Below are 21,361 nucleotides of genomic sequence, written 5' to 3' on the forward strand. Positions count from 1 at the left end.
TTTTTTTTTTTTTTTTTTTTTTTTTTTGAGACGGAGTTTCACTCATGTTACCCAGGCTGGAGTGCAATGGCCTGATCTCGGCTCACCGCAACCTCCGCCTCCGGGGTTCAGGCAATTCTCCTGCCTCAGCCTCCTGAGTAGCTGGGATCACAGGCACGCACCACCATGCCCAGCTAATTTTTTGTATTTTTAGTAGAGACGGGGTTTCACCGTGCTGACCAGGATGGTCTCGATCTCTTGACCTCGTGATCCACCCGCCTCGGCCTCCCAAAGTGCTGGGATTACAGGCTTGAGCCACCGCGCCCGGCCATTTTTTTTCAATTTTTAAGACAGGGTTTCACCATATTGGTCAGGCTGGTCTCAAACTCCTGACCTCAGGTGATCCACCCACCTCAGCCTCCTGAAGTGCTGGGATTACAGGGGTGAGCCACCACACCCGGCCAAAAGGACTTTTTTTTTTTTTTGCATCTCTGTATACTAGAGTAATTAAAGTATTTGGGAGTTTCAAAAATATGAATTTCTAAGCTGTAAATTAAATAGATTATACATCTTTATGGTTGAAAACACAAAAGATACAAAAAGGTAGTTGGCGATAGTCTTCTTTCCATCCCTAACCACGCCACCCTGAGACAACCAGTGTCAGCAGTTTCCTGTGCATCTCCTGAGATATTCTGTGAATATATAAAAAAGTACTCTTAATAGGTGTTGTTTTGGTGTAGTTTGGTGATATCAAAGTTTTTATAAGCCAAAAGAGGCATTTGAGGAATATATTTTGGTATGCCACCTGGGGAGGTACTAATAATGATTGGTATGATTTCCTATAATTAAATTAGTATCTCTGCCCGTTTTTTTTTTTTTTTTTTTAATATGTAAAGTATACTTTGTAAATGGACACAGCAGACAAAGCAAAACTGATAAAGAAAAACCCTATGTTTGGTCAGCAGGCATGTTTAAGTCACCATCTGTCTTTCCTGAGCTAGTCAATAAAGGGAATTATAATTAAAACCTCAGTTCACCAGAGTCTTTCTCTTTTTCTTTCTTTTATTTTTAGAGACAGGGTCTTGTTCTGTCACCCATGCATGAGTGCAGTGGTGTGATCACAGCTCACTATAACCTTAAACTTCCAGGCTCAAGTGATCCTCCCACCTAAGCTTCCCAAGTAGCTGGGACTATAGTTACACACCACTTGCCTGCCTAAGTTTTAATAAGTTTCTTTCCCTCCCTCCCTCCGTCCCTCCCCTCCCCTCCTCTCCCCTCCCTCCCTCCCTCCCTCCCCCTCTCTCTCTCTCTCTCTTTCTTTCTTTCTCTCTCTTTTCTTTCTTCCTTTCTTTTTCTTTCTCCTTCCTTCCTTTCCTTTCTTTCTTTTCTTTTCTGAAAGTCTCGCTCTGTAACCCAGGCTGGAGTGCTGTGGCACAATCATGGCGCATTGCAACCTCTGCCTCCCAGACTCAGGCAATCCTCCCATCTCAGCCTCCTGAGTAGCTGGGACTACAGGCGTGAGCCACTACTATGCCTGGCTAATTTTTGTATTTTTTAAAATAGAGACAGGGTTTTACCATGTTGCTTAGGCTGCTCAGTTTTAAATTATTTTTTAGAGGTGGGGTTTCACCATGTTGCCCAGATTGGTCTTGAGCTCCTGGGCTAAGTGACCTTCTTAGCCTCTGCTTCCCAAAGTGGTGGGATTACGAGAATGAGCCACCATGCCCGACCAAGACATTTTTTCTTAATGAGTTCATTTTTTTTTTTTTTTTTTTTTTTTGAGACAGAGTTTTTCTCTGTTGCCCAGGCTGGAGTGCAGTGGTGCAATCTTGGTTCACTGAAACCTCTGCCTCCCGGGTTCAAGCGATTTTCCTGCCTCAGCCTCCCAAGTAGCGGGGACTACAGGCACACACCACCATGCCTAAGTTTTAAATTTTTAGTAATGACAGGGTCTTGCTGTGTTGCCTAGTTTGGTCTCGAACTCCTGGCCCCACGAAGTCCTCCTGCCTCAGCTTCCCAAAGTGCTGGGATTACAGGTGTGAACCATTGGACCTGGCCTTTTTTTTTTTTTTTTTTTTTAAAGAACAAACCCCAAATGCTCAAATTTAACAATTTAAGCTATGTGTTCCGGAAGATGTACTTGATAGAGGATATATATGTTGTATAAATTGGAACGTTCAATAAATAGTAGTTATGGAATGGTAGAAAGATAGTATTTATGATCAATAGTTATGAGAAATAGAAGTTTTACAAATACAAGGATTTTGGTCAGCATATATTATATATGTTTCTGAAAAACTGCAAAATAATAGGGTTATGGGAAAATAGTATTGGGGCAGACCATTAAAAATGTATGCAACTTAGTAAGCAAGCACTAACAAAAACAATACTTGGCATCTTGAGGGAATAACGTGGATATCCTAGACAGGCAGGCTGCTCAACTTTGCTGGAAGCTGCCCGAGGGGACGTTAAAAATGCATGGACAAAAAACGAAAAAATAAAAACAAACAAACAAAATGCATGGACAAAGTTGAATGGAAATGTCAGCAGTGGGTGCTGATAAAATGCAGATAGTGTGGGCTGCCATTGAGGCAGTGTAGGGGCAGTGCTACCCATCACTGGCTGAGAGCTGTGCTACCCTGGAGGTGCCTTTCTCTGAAGAGAGATACCGGCTGCAAATGTGAATTTCTAATTTTCTTAAAATAGAGTTAAAGGAACTTCTGCCTGTATAGCAGCTGAGTTGAGAGATGTTTCCTGATGAAGGTGATACAGTTCACCCTTGATCCACTTGGGGTTTGCCCCCAGGCCCTCATCCTCACTCCCAGGCAGTTGAAAATCTGTGTACAACTTTTGAGTCCCCAGAAACTTTGCTAATAGTCTACTGTTGACTGGAGCGTTACTGATAACATTAGTAGTTGATTAACATACTTTTTGTGTTATATGTATTACATACTATATTCTTAGAATAACGTAAGCTAGAGGAAAGAAAATCATAAGAAGGAAGAGGAGGAAGAGGAGGGGTTGGTCTTGCTGTTTCAGGGGTGGTAGAGGCAGAAAAAGGCCATGTATAAGTAGACCTGCACAGTTCAAACTCATGTTTTCAAGGGTCACTTAGTTATTTTCCCACTGATGAAATATCCCATATGAAGGAATACAGCTCCTATACTATACTAGTCATATGTGGGTTATCTGATGTTACAGAAACATGTACTGTAGCAGTACAGATAATATTTCAGAGCAGACTGGGAATTTTTTCCCCATGACACTGGGACTTCAAATCTTCAAGAGGGTAGTAGAAGCTCAAATCAAAAAATGAGTGCCAGAGACATCATAACCTTAGCGTCTCTGGGATTAGAGCTGCAAACCATTTGCAGGATTTTAGTCCACAGTGAAAAATTTTCAGTTCGTGATCATTACTCATTTTGCAGCATGCTTTGTTGTTTGTTTAGTTTTAAAAGAGCTTGTCATCAAGTTGTAGTTTCTAAAAACAATCTTCATGCTTAGGTTTGTATAATCAGCACACTATAGAAAGCTCAGAGAATGGGTTTTGCTTGCTAAACACTAACTTCTGATGCTGATGTGAAATCCTTTAACATGATCCATGAATACCAAATTGGTACAGAGGATTGTGACAGTATAATATCTCCCACCTGCTTCAACATAAGGCATCTAGAAAAGTATCAAGAGATAGTTTATATATCCAGGAAAAATTAACTTTCTGGTTTTTTTTTTTGAGATGGAGTCTTGGTCTGTCACCCAGGTTGGAGTGCAGTGGCACGATCTTGGCTCACTGCGACTTCCGCCTCCTGGGTTCAAGCGATTCTTGTGCCTCAGCCTCCCAAGTAGCTGGGATTATGGGCATGTGCCATCGTGTCGCGCTAAGTTTTGCATTTTTATTTATTTTTTGTTGTTTTTAAATTTTTTTACCTATTTTTTACAAACCTGTTTCATTCAATTTTTGTATTTGTAGTAGAGACGGGGTTTCATCATGTTGGCCAGGCTGGTCTCGAACTCCTAATCTCAGGCGATCCACCTCCCAAAGTGCTGGGATTGCAGGCGTGAGCCACCGCACCCACCGGAAAAATTAACTTTCGTTACATTTCCGTTGGTGAGGATCTGCAGTTTTTTGAGGTCCGGGGAGAAGAAAACTATAGTCAGACTGGCTGCAAGGAGGAAAGAGTTCCTGTTTGGAGCTTCATTTCAGTAGCCGGCAGCTGGTTTCACTTAGGGCTTTGATTGCTTTTCCGTAAACAGCATATGATAATACTTTGTCAAATGCTTTTATTTTTTCATTAAGGTGATTTCTTAAATTAGATTTGTCAGAACTTCTGAGTATTTCTAAGGTTAAATAGCATTTAGAATTGATTTTACAAAAGAAATTTGATTAATATAGGATTGGATTGCTTTATTTTTATTTTTTTGAAGTGGAGACTTGCTCTGTCACCCAGGCTGCAGTGCAGTGGCGTGATCTCATCTCACTGCAGCTTCCGCCTCCCTGGTTCAAGCGATTCTCTTCCTCCAGCCTCCCCAGTAGCTGGGATTACAGGCTCCTGCCACCAGCACCCAGCTAGTTTTTTTTGTATTTTTAGTAGAGACGGGGTTTTACCACGTTGGCCAGGCTAGTCTTGAACTCCGACCTCAGGTGATCCACTCGCCTTGGCCTCCCAAAGTGCTGGGATTACCGACGTGAGCTGCTGAGGCTGGCCATGGATTGCTTTAAATGTTGTTTTAGCTTTGCTTTTTAATGTGGCTAGTGTAATCAGAGACAGACGTCACTGAAATTGTTTAGACTACAAAAAAAAAAAAAAAAGAAAGAAATTGTTTAGACTAGTGAAGATGTATAAGTCATACCCACTGGAACAAAAGTCTATATGACCTTTTCCCAATAAGAAACTACCTCCTTTAAGTTTTCCAAAGTCTTGTGATTAGATTACCAAGGTGGGTGATGATAGTTTAGAGTTACTAATTGAGACAGGAAATGTTAGTTGCTGTGGTTTTGTTTTTGATGTACTGCACTTATATTCAAAGCATTTCCTCTCTTTGTTACAAGACTTTTTTTTTTTTTTTTTTAAGATTGCTGACAATGGCCTTTTTATGGGTTAAAAAAAAAATCCTTATTTATTTCCTAACTGGCTGGAAAGTTAGCTTATGTTTAGGAAATTCCTCTTAAAGAAAGAGAAAACAAGGCCGGGCGCGGTGGCTCAAGCCTGTAATCCCAGCACTGTGGGAGGCCGAGGCGGGTGGATCACGAGGTCAAGAGATCGAGACCATCCTGGTCAGCATGGTGAAACCCCGTCTCTACTAAAAAATACAAAAAATTAGCTGGGCATGGTGGCGCGTGCCTGTAATCCCAGAGACTCAGGAGGCTGGGGCAGGAGAATTGCCTGAACCCGGGAAGCAGCGGTTGCGGTGAGCTGAGATCGCGCCATTGCACTCCAGCCTGGGTAACGAGCGAAACTCCGTCTCAAAAAAAAAAAAAAAAAAGAAAAAAAAAAGAAAGAGAAAACAACATAAAGATATGGCTTATTTCTATATACGGCTTCATGTCTACTTGCTTTTGTGTCCATGGAACCCATAAAATATTTATGTTATACTCAGGTTATAAGTAACCTTTGATTGTTCATTCAGCCCTTTAACAAACATTTATCTTCAGCACCTGCATAGTATTCTGGCACATTACTTGCTCGGTTCTGGGATGATTCATGAAGCACCTTCTTTACCAAGCAATGTACTATGGCTGGAAGCAAAGGCTCAGTAGAGGTGCTCCATCAAACACTTAAAAGTCTGTATTACCACATGTTGTCACGCATAGGCGGGTGTTGAACAATGAGAACACATGGACACAGGGAGGGGAGCACTACACACTGGGGTCAGTTGGGGGGAAATAGGGGAGGGACAGTGGGGCGTGGGGAGCTGGGGAGAGATAGCAAGGGGAGAGATGCCAGACGTAGGTGATGGGGAGGAAGGCAGCAAATCACACTGCCACGTGTGTACCTATGCAACAATCTTGCATGTTCTTCACATGTACCCCCAAACCTAAAATGCAATAAAATAAATGGGGGAAAAAAAAAGTCGGTGTTAGAGACAGGTCATAAACACAAAACAGAACAGCCCATTTTTTTGTTTGAGGTTGTACTCTAGATTGCACTTTGTTCTCTATTGCTTGAGTCATGGAACCCCCTCTAGAATGTAGACCTGATTAATTTGTATATAGCCACTGATACTTATGCAAACAACAGCAAGAGTTTGGTAAATAGAAAGATTATAACTTTGTATATTACCTTCCAATATATGTGTATTGCATAACACTGATTCATTTTTACATTTTTTTCTTTGTGTATGTGTGAAACAGAAGATTGCTTTATGGACGATTGAGAGGTGGTACCTAAATGTCCTCTTCAAACAAACAGGATCCTAAAATGTTAATGAAAGAAAGGACCTCATTTCATGAAGGAACTCAGGTCCAGAGAGATTGTGACATCCCAGGATTACACTGTAAATTAATAACAAATTAGTAGCAGGATGAACTTGGGCAAACATATGTTTAAGTCATGATGTTACATGCTCAAACCCTCAAAGAACAGTTTTAATGAGGATTACATTGCTTTCTCTTGCAGAATAGATTTGATTCTGAATTCTCACAACTCTGAAAGATAGATGATGTGTGTCCACATTTTATTGATAAGGAAACTGCTATTCAGAGAGCTTTTGACATAGGGATGGAAGAGTTATGACTCAAACCTGGGCCTCCTCCAGTGCTGTATTGTTTCTAATACCCATTTCTTATCATTCAGTGTGTCAAGGATACTTTAAATTTTGAGAGGCTTGTTGCCTGATGAGATGGATTGAGAAATCTGTTCCAGATAGCAAATTATAGTTGGTATGCTCTGTTATATATATGTTTAGCTTTGTGAAATGAGATGGATTGAGAAATCTATGCTGGATAGCAAATTATAGCTGGATACTCTATCGTATATAAGTTTAGCTTTGTGAGAGCACTTCTAAGGAGATAAAGGGCACATGTTTGCCAGGCTTCCAAATGTCACAATAAAACCAATGCCCAGACTGGGTGTGGTGGCTCATGCCTATAATCCCAGCACTTTGGGAGGCCGAGATGGGCAGATCACCTGAGGCCAGGAGTTTGAGACCAGCTTGGCCAATATGGAAAGTTATAGAATATAGTCTCAAACCCTTTTGGAAGACCTAAAAGTTTTTTCTGTAGTTCTTAGCTGAAGGCAGCCTAAATCCCCTTTACATTTAGTTAATAAGTAAAGCAAATAGCTAAGGTATATGGAAGCATTTACCTAACTAACTTGTTTACTCATGTGGTCTTAAAACTAAACTTTCAGCCAGATAGCCCTCCCAGGAGGAGATCAACCAAGGAGATTACCTTCTAATAGTGTTTGCTTTGGGCATCATAACCTGTCCTTTAATCTCTTCTCTCTAGTGGTGTTGACTCAAGCTTTTGTCAATTAAACTTTACTAAATAAATGCAAGTCTCACTAGCTGGTAGGGGCCAGCAGTTGCAACTGTTTACAGCACTCTCCAAGGAGTCTGTAAGCATCAACAGACCCTCAGCCAAACTGGCAAAGCATAATATCTGTGTGGCAGTGTACTGTATTCATCTGTTGCGAAGTCAAGGTCTGCAAGACATATCCCCACGAGCAGTGACCCTGACATCTGGGCTTACCTCTTCCTCCTGGCTGACTTGCCAAAATATGTTAACTGTGGAGGGTGTCCGGGTTCTTGGCATTTTGAACAAAGAATTGGTCAAAATGCACAACAAACAAGAAAGGAATGAAGAGTTTTACTGAAAATGAAAGTATTCTCCACAACGTGGGACTGGGCCTGAGCCTAAGGGCTCAAAGGCCCCATTACAGAATTTTGGGGAGTTTAACTGTCCTCTGGGGGATTCCATTGGTTACTTGGAGTACGCCGTATGTAAATGGAGAGGATGAAGAAAAGTTACAGTAATTTACTTGGCCTACACCCTGTGGTGAGGATATTTTCTATCATAGCTGAAGTGTGAATTGGCCTTATGTTTCCTGACTTCAGAGATTTTTTTTCTGCCTCACTGGTCTCAAGTGATCCACCTGCCTTGAGTTCCCAAAGTGTTGGGATTACAGGTGTGAGCTGCTTTGCCTGGCCACTTTTTTTTTTTTTTTTTTTTTGAGACGGAGTTTCGCTCTTGTTACCCAGGCTGGAGTGCAATGGCGCGATCTCGGCTCACCGCAACCTCCGCCTCCTGGGTTCAGGCAATTCTCCTGCCTCAGCCTCCTGAGTAGCTGGGACTACAGGCACATGCCACCATGCCCAGCTAATATTTTGTAGTTTTAGTAGAGACGGGGTTTCACCATGTTGACCAGGATGGTCTCGATCTCTTGACCTGGTGATCCACCCGCCTCGGCCTCCCAAAGTGCTGGGATTACAGGCTTGAGCCACCGCGCCCGGCTTTTTTTTTTAATTATAGAGACAGAATCTCACTCTGTTGCCCAGGCTGGAGTGTGTATGCAGTCTTGAACTCTAGTATCTTGTATTTTAACCAGGCAATAAAACCTTTTCAAGTTTTGATAAGTCCTTGTTTCACTTAGAATAAAAAAATCATGCTTTTATATGCATATAAAAGATTTAAAAGCTTGACAATTTAATATTCACAGACTTAGCTGTCAGATTCTTGATTTTTAGTGGAATAATCTCTGTTAGACTAATTTATGCATGTTCCTTAAATGATATATTCTCCATACTTAATTGAATAATTAGTACCATAAAGACTATGTAACATACATATTCAAATAGCTGTTTTATAGTAATCTCTCCTACTGGAGTTGAAATTGAGCCAATGACCTTAAGGTTATTACTATACCATTTTCATTTGTTTGGCATATAAATTTATAAGGTTTATATAAAAACTATAAAAAGCAAACTTTGTTCTTAAGTATAATATTGCCTAGAAACTGGTCTTGTCTTTTCTGTAATCATTATCCAGTTTGTCAGCCACAATAATGTGTGGAATATGGAGAAAGCATCATAATGAATCTAGTCAAATGAACGCCCTATTCAGCAGATGTCTATTTAGTATGCTTTGTATTAGATGTTGGAGATACAAAACTAATATTATTTCTGTTTAAGGAGTTAATGATTTGAGTGAGATAAGTACCTCTACAAATAGGTAATGTCAGGTGATAAGTGCTGTGTTACTCACTTTAATACAGAGTATTAAAGGAGCTTTATTGAGCATTAGGGAATAATTAGTTCTGCCAAGGGGTTGGGGTAAGAATGGGAAAAATTATGAATGCCAGGGAAGGCCTAAGGCCTCATACAAGAGGAAATAACTACTGAGCTCCTAGAATTATTAGGTTTTACTAAGGGGAATAGGGCTTTTCATAAGTAGGAAAGTATATGGCATCGTGGTTAAGAACACAGATACTTGCAGTTGGACGATTTGGTTTGGAGCTGGCCCCGTTACTTTGTTGTTGGGGAAGTTACTGGAACTAGATGACGTGTTTAACATAGTACCAGACACGCACTAGACATTCACAAAGTGAGAGCTGCTGCTGTCACTATTGTTCTTACTTATGTTATTATTAAACAATAAGCAAAGCCAGAGCAGTATGGAAATATATAATATTGTTTTCTGAGACTCTTGTGACATGGCGGCAAGTAGGATATATGTATATTAGGGAATGGTTTGGTCTGTTGGGAAGTAGAGTGGAAAAGTAGCATGGTAGATGTGGTTGGTCCTCACCTAGGCCCCCTTTCTTTTCTTTTCTTTTTTTTGAGATGGAGTCTCACTCTGTCGCCTACGCTGGAGTGCAGTGGCGTGATCTGGGCTCACAGCAACCTCGCCTCCTGGGTTCAAGCGATTCTCCTGCCTCAGCCTCCCAAGTAGCTGGAACTACAGGCGCGTGTAGTGATTTTTTATTTTTAGTAGAGAAGGGGCTTCACCATGTTGGCCAGGCTGGTCTCGAACTCCTGACCTCAGGTGAGCCGCCTGCCTCAGCCTCCCAAAGTGCTGGGATTACAGGTGTGAGCCACGATGCATGGCTTCTTTTCTTTTTTTAAAGTTAATTTTTTTTTCTTGGTAGAGATTGTCTGATTATGTTGCTCAGACTAGTCTTGAACTCCTGAGTTCAAGTAATCCTCCCACCTTGGCCTCCCAAAGTGCTGGAATTACAGACATGAGCCACTACACCTAGCTTAAGTCCCCTTTAATAGCTGATGTACCCTGCCAGTCTCTGTGAGTGTTGGCTGCTAATGACTTATAGCTCCCCGTTTCTCCAGAGTTTTGTCCACTGCCAAGCAGCTTTCTTAGGTGGCTTTTCCTTACCCCAACTTATAGCCAATGATTGACAGATAAGGAGATACAAAAGGTCAGGCCCCTTGTGTCAAAGCAGTGCCAACTATGTGATACAATTTATGCTCCAGAGTACCCTATGTAAGGCTGAGACTCTGTCCCTACTTAGTATATTTCCTCTGCTCTATTCTACTGTACTCACTTCCTCAGTAAATAGCTTGTACAAGAATCCCTGTCTTAATCTCTCAGTCCCTAACTACTTCTGTGGATCCTAAGACTTGGGGCTAGATCAGAAAGGTCCTTGAATACTTGCCTTAGAATCTTAAGTGCTGTCCTGTAGGCATTGGAAACTTAATGGATTTAAAAAGGATCATCCTACTAAAGAGGGACATGGACAGTGGCTAGAAGCCTAAAGGATGATAAATGCCTCAAATCATTTATTATTGATTAGGATAGGGGAGGTGAGATGTAAGAGTCATTTGTAGGGTTTGGGAAATAACTGGGATGTCATAGGTAATTTGAATATGGGGAGAAGGAATAAAAAAAACTTCTAGACTGGATGACTTGGCAAATAGTTATGTCAATTGGAAAAATAGGACCTATAGAAAAACGTAGTTGGAGAAGGTTAATGTGTTCAGTTTGAATTTAAGTTACCATGTTGAATGTCATAGATGGAAATGTACAGTAAGTAGGTAGAAATATCTGCACTATGGAAGATGAGGTCAGGTTGACAACATTAAGGTACAGATCGAACATCTCTAATCTGAAAATTGAAAGTCTGAAATGCTTCAAAATCCAAAACTTTTGGACAACAACATGACAGTCAAAGGAAATGACCATTGGAGCATTTTGGATAATGGATTAGATATACTTACCTGGTAAGTATAATGCAAATATTCTATTTTTTTTTTTCTTAATCTGAAATTTGAAACACTTCTTATCTCAAGCATTTAGGATAACGGATACTCAACCTATAGTAGTTTAAGTTATGAGAGAGTGCGAGGCTCAAGACAAAACAATGGGAATTCCATCTTGTTATCTGGAATGTTTTCAGCGGCAAGTAATAAAGTCTAACAATAAAATCTTCTTTAAGAGTAAGGGCATTGGCCGGGCGTGGTGGCTCACGCCTATAATCCCAGCACTTTGGGAGGCTGAGGTGGGCAGATCACCTAAGGTCAGCAGTTCGAGACCACCCTGGCCAACATGGAGAAACCCCATCTCTATTTAAAAAAAAAAGAGTAAGAGGATTGACCAGCCAGCCACTTGTGGTGGCTCACACCTGTAATCTCAGCACTTTGGGAGGCTGAGGTGGGAGGATCCCTTGTGCCCAGGAGTTCAAGACCAGCCTGAGCATCATAGGGAGACCCCATCTCTACAAAAATAATAAATACATTATTCATTAGCTGGGCATGGTGGTGGTGTGTGCTTGTTGTCCCAGCTACTTGGGAGGCTGAGGTGGGAGGACTGCCTGAGCCTGGGAGGTCGAGGCTGTGGTGAACTATGATTGTGTCACTGCACTCCAGCCTGGATGACAGAGTGAGACCTTGTCTCAAAAAAAAGTAAAGGGGATTTATTAGGTTAGTATGTGAACATCCAGTGGTAGGGTGGGCTTCAGGGTTTTTTGATGAGGATTCTGACTCCATTTTTCTGTGATTATTTTTGTCCCACCACCTTCTTGAGTCAGGTTTGTTCTGAATCTTGCTTTCCTCATGGAGATAAAGTGACTCCAGTTGATTGCAAGATTCCATCAGCAAGCTGCATATTCTAGGAGACAGCATCTATGTTCCTGAATTCCTGGCAGAAGTTCTAAGCTTTGAGCTGGTTGATCAGTGTTGAGGTAGGGCATTGTTACCAAGAAAAAGGGATCCCCTCTAATTGGTTAAGAGCAGTCAGGGCTTATCCATGAAGATGGGTTAGTCCAACCAAAAGGGCATGGCTGCTGTACTAGGAGGCGAGATAGAGTGGATGCTTGCCAGGAAAACACAAAGTTCACTCTAATAATCTGTCATCCGTCATAAAGGAAAGAGCCAGTGAAAAACAGAGAAATGGTAAGAGAGATTAAAAGAGGGTCTTAGAGAAACGCCTCAGTCCACAGTAGAGTTTTGAAGAGTGGAAAGGCTTTTTTTACTCCTTTTCTGTTTGTTTTTTGAGACAGGCTCTGGCTGTGTTGCCCAGGCTGGAATGCAGTGGTGCCCTTCCGGCTCACCGCAGCCTTGAACTCCTGGGCTCAAGCGATCCTCTCACCTTAGCTTCCAGAGTAGCTGGGACTACAGGCATAAATAGAAAGGGTTTTGAAGAAGAAGGACTGGCACTGTAAATTCAAACAGGCTTTGGATTTGATAGGAGACCACCAGTGAGCTTAGAACAATGCCTACAGTCGAGTAGTAAGAATCAGATGGTGTGTTGGTGATGAACAAATATATGGCAATGATATAGAAACAGCAAATGTATATATTTTTCTTTTTTTAAAGAAATTAGTAAATAGAAGATGGTAGTTTAAGGAAGAACTGGATTAAGGGAGGTTAAAAAGTAAATTGTAAAAAAATTTATAAGAGACTTTGGGGTGGGTGCAAGTAGCTCACGTCTGTAATCCCAGCATTTTCAGAGGCCGAGGTGGGTGTATCATGATGTCAAGAGAGGGAGACCGTCCTGACCAACATGGTGAAACCCATCTCTACTAAAAATACAAAAATTAACTCGATACACACCTGTAGTCCCAGCTACATGGGAAGCTGAGGCAGGAGAATCATGCAGAGGTTGCAGTGAGCCAAGATGGCACCACAGCACTCTAGCCTGGTGACAGAGCGAGATTCCGTCTCAAAAAAAAAAAAAAAAAAAAAAAAAAAAAAGAGAGACTTTCTGCCCTTGTTTGCTGGATGAAGAGAATGAGTTTATGGCTTGAGTCAGGCAGTCTTGGTTTGACCTCTGGCTCTAAAGACAGCTTCCTGTATGGCCCTGAACAAGCTACTCAATTTTCGTAGCTTCTGATTAATAATGAACATAATAAACATTTCATAGGAAAGCTGTAAGGGTTAAGTAAGATAATGTAATTGTGGAACAGATTTGTCAACTAACTTGTTATACAAATATTAGTTGGTAGTAAGCACATTGTTTATTTAAACCCTATCTTCTCATAAAAGAATGTAAGTTATGTTAGAAATAATAGTATGTAGAGCTGAAAGGTATGTAGAGTTGAGAAAGGAGAAAGGCAAGTGAAAGAGGAGAAAGAATAAATGAGAATATGTGAATTAAGAAAGCATGACCCCAGTTCAAAAACAGTTGTTCCTGTTAGCATGCTGTGTAACTGCAAAGCCAAAAGCCCTTAGACGTAATTTTTGCTAGCAGTATTTTGTGTGGCCCCAGGGAGAGGCCTCTTGTTGACTTCTATATATACAGTTTCAGTTCCTTTTGTAATAAAAAGAAAGGAACACAGTACAGAAAGGCTATTGTTTAGGTTATCAAGACGACTTTTATTTGAAGTTGTTGCAAATAGGAGCAATAGTGATAATAATGTTTAATAGTGATAATAATAAATAAATGTTTGATAGTGGCAGGTGCTGTCATTTTATATCCCTAAGCTAGCGTATGATTGATTTTAGCTTTGTCTGACTCTAAAAATACTTTTAGCTACATTCTAGTCGAACTAATTCTAAAATTCTTTGATGATACATTCTTATTAGTTAAGTTGGTAGACCTTTTACAGTCATCAAATAGAATTTTATTCCTATGTATTTATTTCTTAGGTTGAACAGTATCACATTCTATGCTTCATTTTAAGCAGTCTGGCCAGGCATGGTGGCTCATGCCTGTAATCCCAACACTTTGGGAGGCTGAGGGGGTGGATCACCTAAGGTCAGGAGTTTGAGACCAGCCTGGCCGACATGGTGAATCCCTGTCTCTACTAAAAAGAAAAGAAAAAAAATTTTTAAGCAATCTGATGTTTTCAATTATACAGGGAGAATAACATTACCTACTTTATATTGTGATAGTAAAGATAGAATGAGCTAAAACAAAACAAAAACCACTTAGAATGGTGCCAGGCATGGTTGTTAGTAGCTAGCATTATTGTTCTTGTTATTACTTCTTCATCAGTACTTGACATAAACCAGAAAACACTATGTGAATGGGTACTTCAACATACAAGAATCATTGAAAACATTTGGGGATTTAGTTTTGAATAAATTAAGAATAGTAAGTTTCCTTAACTACAACTCAGATTCCATGCTGGTTTCCATTGTGGGGATGGCACTATACACAGGATACGTCTTCATGCCCCAGCACATCATGGCGATATTGCACTACTTTGAAATTGTGCAATGACCAAGATGCGACCAGGATCAGAGGTTCCTTGGGGAAGACTCACCCTATGAAGTTGGAATGAGACCATCAGATGTGATAAGAAACTCTTCTAGATGTCAACATAACCAACCTTATAAAGACTAAAATTCATGAGTACAACAGGAAAATCATCCTGACTCATGTGTTGTGTTATTTTTAATTTTCAAAGAGGCTCCTGTATAGCAGTTTTTGTCTATTTTAACATTGTAGCCATTTGTACTTTGATATCAGTATTTTCTTAACCTTTGTGACTGTTTCAATATTACCCCTGTGAAAGCTTTTCTTAATGTAACTTTGAGTACATTTTAATTGCCTTCTATTTTTAAAACTCAAAATCATTAGTTGGGCTTTACTGTTCTTGCTATTGTATGGCATATACATCTGCCTGGATATATTTCTACTCTTGACCAAAGTTTTGTAAGAACAATATAAGATTTCGGGTAGGGGTATGGGGAGGGAAGATATTTTATTGAGAACTACTTACAAAAGACTTATCTGTAAGCTTGAACTCAGGAGTACAGTTTTAGCTATCTAGACTCTTAACAGCTTTTGCTTTAAAACTATTAAAGTGTTTCTTAATGAAAAAGAAAAGATCTTGCTAAAGTTAAAATAAGGAACATTTCACCTTTTAAATATTTAATTATTTGTGCATTTATTTCCAGAAAACTTTGGTGATAATTCTTGAGACAAAAGGTGGTTAAGCAGCATTATTATGTAATGCTTATATATCATAGATTTTTTAATAGAAGATAAATCCATTTCCTTTGAGGGTCACTGTTAACAGTGTACTTCCTTAAATTTAGTTTAATGACTGTAATGGGTGCTGCATTTGCACACTGCGTTAAGTTATGATGAGATGAATTGTTGTTAAAAATTATAGCAAAAGCAAATGTAAACTTGGTTAAAATCCTTTCACTCTTTGTATTTTTTTTTAAGATTTTTATTCCTTAAATGTAAAATGACTACCTAATTTTTTGATGTAAATTCATTAAATGCAAAGAGAAAAAAAATCAGCTGATGTAGCAGTATATCTTTTTCTTGATGGTTAAATATTGACCTAGTATTTATGTTTCTGAATTGCTTTCTGTCTGTGGAGGACAAGATAAGCAGTAAGTATGTCTTATTGTATGTCTTGCAACATAAAAATATTGCTAACTAAAAATTAGGCATTATGTGTTTTAACATGCTTTCCAGCATACGTTTTACTAATTTTTAAAATTCAGGTTTTTGTTTGTTTGTTTGTTTTGTTTTTTTGAGATGGAGTCTTGCTCTGTTGCCCAGACTGGAGTGCAATGGCACAATTTTGGCTCACTGCAACTTCTGCCTCCCAGGTTCAGGCGGTTCTCCTGCCTCAGCCTCCTGAGTAGCTGGGATTACAGGCGTGTGCCACCACACCTGGCTAATTTTTTGTATCTTTAGTAGAGACAGGATTTCACCGTGTTGGCCAGGCTGATCTGGAACTCCTTACCTAATGATCCACCGCCTCAGCCTCCCAAAGTGCTGGGATTACAGGCATGAGCCACTGCTCCTGGCCAAAATTTAGGTATTTTTTGCCCTAAATTTTAAGGACTAGACTTTTGAAGTATTTTATAGTTTAGAGGTCTCGAGTAATATATAAATGTTTAATATTTTTAGAGTCAATTTATATCATCACAATAGATAGGGGTAGTGAGAATAATATGTAATTACTTGGTTTGGAGTAGTTAAAAATTGGATATGGTTATATCTGAACGATAGTCATACTGTCTCAAGAAAAATAACGTGAGGATTTAACATAAATCCTCATGTTCTGTTAATGCCCAAATTTGGCTTTCCTCCACTACCCTCCATAGAGAACCACTGACAGGTGGATGTCTAATATTACTCTTGGCGGGTTGAAGGCAGGAGAAGTTGAGAATCACTAGTTTCAGTGGATAGCCAGATGACCTATCCTGGCCTTCCATTCAGAAATCTGCAATTTGTCCTCACTCTTTGCTGAAATTCATTAAATTGCTGTTGTGTAACTGATGGTTATTATGAACACTGACCTGTGAGACATATGGAAGATAAAGCTTAGTCTTACAGGAAACCTTGAGGAGAGTCAAAAGGGAAATGGGAGCATGTCTATTGAGAAGTGATCAGGGAAGCTTATGCTCACTGTCTGATGCAAATGTCTGGTCTATTTGTTAGTAAATAACAAACGGGGAAATCATTTTCACTTTTTGTTTAAAATAAGCTATTTATAAGCATACCTTGTAGTTATTGTGGGTTCAGTTTCAGACCACTGCAATAAAGTGAATATCTCAATAAAGTGAGTCATATGAAGTTTTTTGGTTTTCCCCTGCATACAAAAGTTACATTTACACCATCCTGTAGTCTGTTAAGTGTGCAATAACATTATGTCTTTAAAAAAAACCCCAATGTACCTATTTTAATTAAAAAATTCTTTATTGCTAAAAAAGCTAATGATTATTTGAGCCTTCAGCAAGTCATAATTTTTTGTTGGAGGGTCTTGCCATGATATTGATGGCTGCTGACTGATCTGGATCATGGTTGTGGAAGGTTGGGGTGGCTGTGGCAATTTCTTAAAATAAGACAATAGTAAAGTTTGCTGCATTGATTAACTCTTCCACTCATGAAAGATTTCTCTGTAGCATATAATGCTATTTGATGGCCTTTTACCCACAATAGAACTTCCTCCAAGATTGGAATCAATCCTTTCAACCCCTGCTGCTGCTTTATCGACTAATTTTATAAAATATTCTAAATCCTTTGTTGTAATTTCAGTAATGTTCATAGCATCTTCACCAGGCAAAATCTTGTCCAAGTTTTATCATGAGATTGCAGTAATTCAGTCACATCCTTAGACTCCACTTATAATTTTGCTATTTTTAACACATCTGCAGTTAACGTCCTCCACTGAAGTTTTGAACCTCTCCAAGTCATCCATAAAAATTGCAATCAACTTCTTTCCGACTCCTGTTACTGTTGATACTTTGACCTCCTCCAATCATAAATCTTAATGGCATCTAGAATGGTAAATCATTTCTGGAAGGTTTTCAACTGACTGCCTAGGTCCATTAGAGTAATCACTACCTATGGCAGCTGTAGCCTTACAAAATGTACTTCTTTAATAAAGACCTCAAATTCAAAGTAATTCCTTGATCCACGGGCCACAGAATGGATGTTGTGTTGACAGGCATGAAAATGATATTATTTCCTTGTACATCTCCATCAGAGCTCTTGTGTGAATAGATGCATTCTTAATGAGCAGTAATATTTTGAAGAGAATCTTCAAAATAGTAGTAGGTCTCAACAGTGGGCTTAAAATATTTAGCAAACCATGCTGTAAACAGATGTGCTGTCATCAGTCTTTATTGTTCCTTTAATAGAACACAGGCAGAGTAGATTTAGCATAATTCTAAGGGCCCTGGGATTTTTGGAATGGTAAAAAACATTAGTTTCAACTTAAAGTTACTGGCTGCATTAACCCCTAACAAGAGCCAGCCTTTGAAATTTTGAAACCAGGCCCTGACTTCTCTCTAGCTATGTCAATTCTAGATGGTGTCTTCTTCCAATACAAGGCTGTTTTATCTACAATGGAGATCTTATTTAGTATAGCCGTCTCTTCAGTGATCTTAGCCATAGTCGCATAATTTGCCACATCATCTACATTAGCATTTGCTGCTTCACCTTTATCTTAAAAAGATGGCTTCTTTCCTTAAACCTCATGAACCAACTTTTACTACCTTCAAACTTTTCTTCTGCAGCTACCTCACCTCTCCCAACCTTCACAGAATTGGAGAGTTAGGGCCTTGCTCTCGATTAGGGCTTTAGCTTAAGGAAATATTGTGGCTGGTTTGATGTTTTATCCAGACAATTAAAACTTTATTCATTTTCAGCAATAAGTCTGTTATACCTTCTTACCATTCATGTGTTCACAGGAGTAGCATTTCTAGCTTTTAAAAAATTTATTATTATTTTTTTCCCTATCTTTCAGTAGCCTGGAAGATTTCTAGCTTTTAATTTAAAGTGAGAAATGTGGCCAGGCATGGTGCCTTCTGTCTGTAATCCCAGCACTTTGGGAGGCTGAGGTGGGAGGACTGCTTGAGCTCAGGAGTTTGAGACCAGCCTGGGCAACATGGCACAACCCCATTTCTACAAAAAATTAAGCAGGCATGGTGGTATGTACCTGTAGCCACAGCAACTTGGGAGGCTGATGTGGGGGGATGGCTTGAGCCTGTAGGGGTTGAGGCTGCAGTCAGCCATGGTTGCATCACTGCACTCCAGCCTAGGTGACAGAGCAAGACCCTGTCTCAAAAAATAATAAATAGAGAGATGTATGACTCTGATATTCATGTGAACATTTAGAGGCCATTGTAGGATTATTAATTGGTCTAATTTCAATAGTGTTATGCCTTAGGGAATAAGGAGGCTTGAGGAGAGGGAGAGAAACAGAAGAACTGCTGGTCAGTGGAGCGGTGAGAACATACACATTTATCAATTAAGTTCACCTGTTACATGGTTTGTAGCACCTCAAAACAATAACATCAAAGATGACTGATCACAGATCACCATAACAGATACAATAATAATGAAAAAGTTTGAAATGTTGCAGGAATTACCAAAATGTGATGCAGAGATATGAAGTGAGCACTTGAGGCTGGAAAAATGGTGCCACAGACTTACAGGGTCTATTGAAGGTTGCTACAAACCTTCAGTGTGTAAAAAATGCAGTGTCTGTGATGCACAACAAAGTGATGTGCAATAAAATGAGGTATGGCTAATTAGATAATTCTCCATGGACCTCTGTGTTTCTGTGTATCTTTTTTTTTTTTTTTTTTTTTTTTTCTTGAGACGGAGTTTTGCTCTTGTTACCCAGGCTGGAGTGCAATGGCGCCATCTCGGCTCACCGCAACCTCCGCCTCCTGGGTTCAGGCAATTCTCCTGCCTCAGCCTCCTGAGTAGCTGGGATTACAGGCACGCGCCACCATGCCCAGCTGAATTTTTGTATTTTTTTCGTAGAGACGGGGTTTCACCATGTTGACCAGGATGGTCTCGATCTCTTGACCTTGTGATCCACCCGCCTCGGCCTCCCAAAGTGCTGGGATTACAGGCGTGAGCCACCGCGCCCGGCCGTTTCTGTGTATCTTATAAGCAGATGTACTGACTACATTATTTTTCAAGGATGTTTCTATGATAGAAAAGACAGAGATAGTGCCTCCCTCCAAAATGAAGTGCAAGTTTATTTAGTCTTGGAAGATAGAGAGTGTCTCTTTCTGGACCAAAGGGCATGATAAAAGCTTTAGATTCCCTATGCTCATGGTTCCTTTCCTGTAATGCAACTATCTGCATGTACAGATATCACCTGGTCTTTGCATTGCCCTGTGGGAACTGGGGCTTGGGAATCAGAACAAGAAAATGTTGGTATTTTGACTATTGCTGTGAGTAATAAAGTTCTTTGTCTCTTACCCTGAATTTCATGTCTTCTGCTAGCATCTACTGTCAGACCAGCTTGCAAGTAGAATAAAATCTCAGACTTTTCATAGTTCTTGACAGTTTAGGTGATGAGGATGGGGTGCTGACAGATGTCTTCTGGAAAAGGAGGGATAATGAACCCATAAACTAGATTTGAAGATGAGACAACTTGGATCGTGAGGTAAATGCATTTGCCCAAGTATTGGGTGAGTTAAGAGAATAAGGATCCCCTAATATCCTACTTGTTAATTGACAGGGGCTGTGCGTGAGAAGTAGGATGGAAACAGCTGCCTAAATGGTGCTTCAGTTGCTACTCTCCTCTGGGCAGTTAGAAAAAGGGATCTTATGACAATGGGACAACAGGTGCTATGGTCCTGGACTAGGGGCAATGGTAGCTATGGCTACTAAGCTAAAGAATCCCCAGAGTGGAAACAAATAATGTGAGCAGTGAGGAGATGCTATTTAATACAGACCTTTCGGTGGTCTGAAAACCTCAGAAGCTCATTCAGATGAGCCATGAGTGAGGGCCACTTGAAAATGAAATTGAATGCAGTCTCAATTTTCTCAAAGAAAGCTGCTCTTCTTCTGTGTCCTTGATCTCTCCCTTGCCTCCTACCCTGACCTCACCTTTATTAAGGAGAAAGATAATTAAGAGTGAGACCTGGCCAGGCGCAATAGCTCATGCCTATAATCCCAGCACTTAGGGAGGCTGAGGTGGGTGGATCACTTGAGCTCAGGAGTGAGAGACCAGTCTGAACAACGTGGTGAAATTCTGTGTCTACAAAAAATACAAAAATTAGCTAAGCATGGTGGTGCACACACGTAGTCCAGCTACTTAGGAGGAAAAGGTGGGAGGATTGCTTGAGTCCAGGAGGTTGAAATTGCAGTGAGTGATGTTTGCACCACTGCACTCCAGCCTGGGTGACAGAGCAAGAACTTGTCTCAAAAAAAAAAAAAAAAGATTCAATATGCACTTATGCACTTGGTTGAATATGCTGGGGAACTTCAGAGGAAAAATATTCAAACTTTATGGCACTGTTGCATCTAACTACTCAAGGCACCAGCCTTTGCAGCTCCCTAGGAAGAGGGGGCACTTTAATTCTGGGATTTGGGCAATTTTTGCAGTGAAGAGAAAATAAGTGACCCTGTTGCATGTTTAGTGTACTATCGTAGCTTCCACTGATGAATGTATAAATGGCATCAATGTTTTATGTGATTGAAATTTGAATGTTTATAAGTGCCAGAGGTGATTCTACTGATTGGGAACAAATGCTATATTAGTCTGTTTTCATG

General features: G+C 40.1%; 1 protein-coding gene across 1 annotated transcript in view; it reads left to right on the top strand.

Moving 5' to 3' along the window:
• Positions 1 to 15,622, top strand: part of SPTSSA (serine palmitoyltransferase small subunit A) — a 23,669-nt gene extending 8,047 nt beyond the window's left edge. The window contains exon 2 of the mRNA XM_032242581.1: positions 14,490 to 15,622. Within this exon, the coding sequence (XP_032098472.1) occupies positions 14,490 to 14,593 (104 nt within the window). The 3' untranslated portion in view covers positions 14,594 to 15,622. The remainder of the gene's footprint in view (positions 1 to 14,489) is intronic.
• Positions 15,623 to 21,361: the final 5,739 nt, after the last annotated feature.

Source organism: Sapajus apella, unplaced genomic scaffold, assembly GCF_009761245.1.
Source record: "Sapajus apella isolate SASKATOON/1434 unplaced genomic scaffold, GSC_monkey_1.0 scaffold50, whole genome shotgun sequence".
Classification (NCBI taxonomy): domain Eukaryota; kingdom Metazoa; phylum Chordata; class Mammalia; order Primates; family Cebidae; genus Sapajus; species Sapajus apella.